The 3,731-nt window shown below is 39.3% G+C and overlaps 1 protein-coding gene across 1 annotated transcript in view; it reads left to right on the forward strand.

The window, feature by feature from the left end:
* The window catches only part of SNTB1 (syntrophin beta 1), a 112,686-nt gene that overhangs the window by 49,111 nt on the left and 59,844 nt on the right, over positions 1–3,731 (forward strand). The window contains exon 2 of the mRNA XM_072410685.1: positions 2,739–2,955. Within this exon, the coding sequence (XP_072266786.1) occupies positions 2,739–2,955 (217 nt within the window). The remainder of the gene's footprint in view (positions 1–2,738; positions 2,956–3,731) is intronic.

Here is a 3,731-nt window from a genome sequence, read left to right on the forward strand (position 1 = left end):
AAAGGTCATTTGTCATTTATAGCTGCCTTCTGTGCCATAAATAACTGAAGTGTTTTTCTGTTACACCCAGTAACGTTATTTCCCAACATTATTAAAATATTTCTTTCTGGATGAGTTTGTTGGGTTTTATCACTGGTCTTTGATTAGTTACTGATAACTACAGATGATTGAATTGTTGAAGCATGTGTTTCACTGGGTCATATATTTACTAGTGTAACTTTTTTACTGTTAATGATTGATTTTTTGACCCTGCTGTTTGCACCCATTGCAAGAGTTTTCTATACACTAGTATTACTTCTATCTTTCTTCATGCAACTGAAACAACATTATCCAGCCACTATGCCTCTTTGTATTTGACAGATAAAAGGCTTGTTTGAATTCTGGCTTTAGTTCATGGCAATGAAAGTTATTTTTTAGTACATATATAGATAAAAAAGTAATAATCACTTTGCTTATGCAGGTTGTCTTGAAATGCCATGCCTATCCATTGACACCTTCCCATACTCCTCTGCACCCCTTGTAGCCTGCAGGAGCACTTAGTTAAATCTATGTAAGATTTTCTAGGTCTGTGCTGGAGCTTACACATGGTTTATTACTTTCATATGCATGTGACAATGTATAAGCCTAGTGATTGGGTTCTTAGGTATCCTGGAAATTAGGGTAGAATGCCACATGCTCCTCTATAACTGGAAATCAAGGACCTGATGGGTTGAGATGTGTAAGCTGAAACGTGGGTGGTTAAGCACTTAGAGGAAGCTGATCTAAGATATTGCAAGGATATATTCCCTACGTCTGGATTCAAATATATGACAAATTGCAATAGTATTCAGGGGACCTGGTTTGGCTAAGCATGGGCTATCAATTTGCAGAGGACCATAGTAGATTCCGGTGGCTGCTTTACATAGGACTCTAGATTGTGCTGATAATAAAAGCTGGCTACTGTGGTCTAAAAGGCCAGATTCATATTTTCAGGTCTAGGATTGGTAGAACCAGAAACCCGTAGGATGTTCTGGCTACAACTTTTATTCTCCCACATAAATTATGGGGATGCAGCAAATGGTTATTGATGTACTTGTAGGCCATTGGTGTCTGATGGGGCTATGCCAGTACAGATGGTGCAAATGGGTTGGGTTCACTGAGCTTTTTTGCAATCCTTAGAAAGGGAAAGCAGCTACATTGACTTGGGTTCTTCTCTGTCTTGGTCCAATTCCGAACATTGGAAAGCTTAATATGTGCATAATAATTGCTATTTTTTGGGTATCCTGCACCCAAGTTTTATTTCAGGATAGCCAATACTGGGAGATTAGGGGATGTTGGCATGCCACCCCACCTAGGGTGTTGGTGTGCTTCCCCTAATATAATGAACTGCAGTTTTCCTTATCTTGCATTTTGTAATTTATTGTTGTGATTTCCTATTGACACCCTGAGAGAATGTCATATATTTTGTACTCAGGATAGGAATGACATCAATGAAATAAATCTTTCCCAAAATATTATTCTCTTGGTGTCATTTTTGTCTCTCACATCCTTTCCACTAATTCCTTGTTCCTTTTGATCATATTGCAAGAGTTCCTTCTTATTAAATTAGGGTTTCATAGCATACACTAGATGAAAAGAGCGCTTTGAAGTTAGCTCCATGAAAAAAATAAGACCTCATGTATTAAGGCACCTACTTTCTGAATGAAGTCAGACAGCTTGGATATTAAAGCTGAACTCCAGCCTTCCCTTCCGGCTTGCACAGTGGTACTGAAATTGCTTACTGCATACTATAAGCTTCTCATATTGGGGCTGAATTATTAAAGCCTTCTAAGACTGGAAAAGAGAGATATTTATGGAAGAACCCAGGTGATCCAGTAATCCTGAAATGGATCTGGTCCAACTAATAGCTAATGATGATAAGAAATCCATTCGCAGGTTTGCTGGATCACCCAGGTTCTCCTGTTATAGTCTGTCTTCTCCATTCTTGGAGAGCTTTAATAAATCAGACCCGATGTGCATTCAAAATTGCAGCAAGTTATACGGATCCCTCGTCATTCTCTGGCTGATGGACATCCCCCATCATCTAGCCATTTCCTCCCCAACCTAATTATTCCTGGCCCACCCATTTAGTTTATTGAAATGAGGAGGAGGAGGCTCAGGATCAAATATTCACATTATTTAAGGCAGTCTCAATGAAGATTCACATTAATGGGGGGAAAAGAACCAAGACACATGGAAGCTGCTTAAACCTCATCATTGTCTTCCTACAATTCTTGGGATTTTCAAAGTCAACATTTGCCCACTAGATTTCCTGACTCTTCCAGCTACTTTCTTGCAACCTCCAGCAGAAGAGTCTTTATCTGCTTCTTTATAATCTTTATTAGGAAACATTTAAAAGTCCTACAAGAAGAACATTTAATAATGGCTGAGGGGTTGGTGGATTTCCCACCACTGGTGTCCATGAGACTGTGTGTCCATGACAATCCCGGGGCTATCGGAAAGTTTCAGTTTTTGGTAACCGGCTTTCATGATAGGGGGCTGCCTATAATATCCGTGCCTGATCAAGGCAGAAGAAGTCCATGTGGTCCATTAAATTGACCCTTTTGTTAATAATAATCCATGTTTGTTGTCTGAATCTTTACCCCTACCAGCACTCTGTTCTACTTTTTCAGTAAAAGAATACTTTCCATGTAATAAAGTAACAATGTCGGTTGGTAGATACAGATTTTAATATAATTTGTTTATTTATTTTTTTGCAGTCAAGTACATGCGAGAGGCCACGCCTTATGTGAAGAAAGGATCTCCCGTTTCAGAAATTGGCTGGGAAACCCCTCCTCCGGAATCACCAAGATTGGGCATTTCATCCACCTGTCCCCCGTCACCCTTGTCATCGCCTGTTCATGGAGATAAAAAGACCATCCCACTCAAGATGTGCTTTGTTACAAGGAGCCTGACAGTGTCTGACCCAGAGAACAGGTAAATTCCTTTAATTACAGTCATTTCATAATCTAAGGGTTATAACCTCTGTCTGGAGATTTACCTTTGCTTCCCACCCCTTTGGCAGAATAGTACATTTTACTTGCAGGGCACTGGTACTGTTGCACCCTTCCCCACTTTCCTAGGGATGACTTGATTGCTGTCTGTTGGAGAGGTTCTGCTCAGTTCCTAAAACATTATTACAAAAGGAAGTGGAAGAAAATTTATCCTATGGGCCACAGATAGCAATAGAAACCACTTCCCGCTTCTAAGTTGTATGTAGGGTGTGGCATTAAAGCAGAATACCAGCATGGCATTACATACAATAAAAAAAACTGTGTCTCCGAACTCCATATTGCCTGTATTCTTATCCTACCTGCCTTTGTCCCAAAGCAACGTCATCTGTGAAAAAAAGCACAATTTCCCCTATTTCACAGTTCATGCTCAGTACATAAGGCAGCAGTTTTGCATGTTTTGCCATATATTTTGTTGCTTCGATTAATTTTACTTGTCACTGCAGTGTTCCTGGTTTGTTTACACAGCAATTAGAAGTGTACTTTTATCTTTTTGTACATCAACTAAACATTCTTCTTACAGTGAGTCCGGCACCCTTCTGGCTGACTTAGCTTCTGTGAAAAAAAATTATTCCCTTTAAACTATTTCAGGTGCTTATTAAAAACAAAAGGGAAGTAAGAAGAAGAAGTAAAAGTAAGGCAAATCTATAATAACAGAGGGAACATTTTGAGCATAGTCCTGCTGTAAAGGGAACTTATATA

Source organism: Pyxicephalus adspersus, chromosome 5 (genome assembly GCF_032062135.1).
Source record: "Pyxicephalus adspersus chromosome 5, UCB_Pads_2.0, whole genome shotgun sequence".
Lineage (NCBI taxonomy): Eukaryota > Metazoa > Chordata > Amphibia > Anura > Pyxicephalidae > Pyxicephalus > Pyxicephalus adspersus.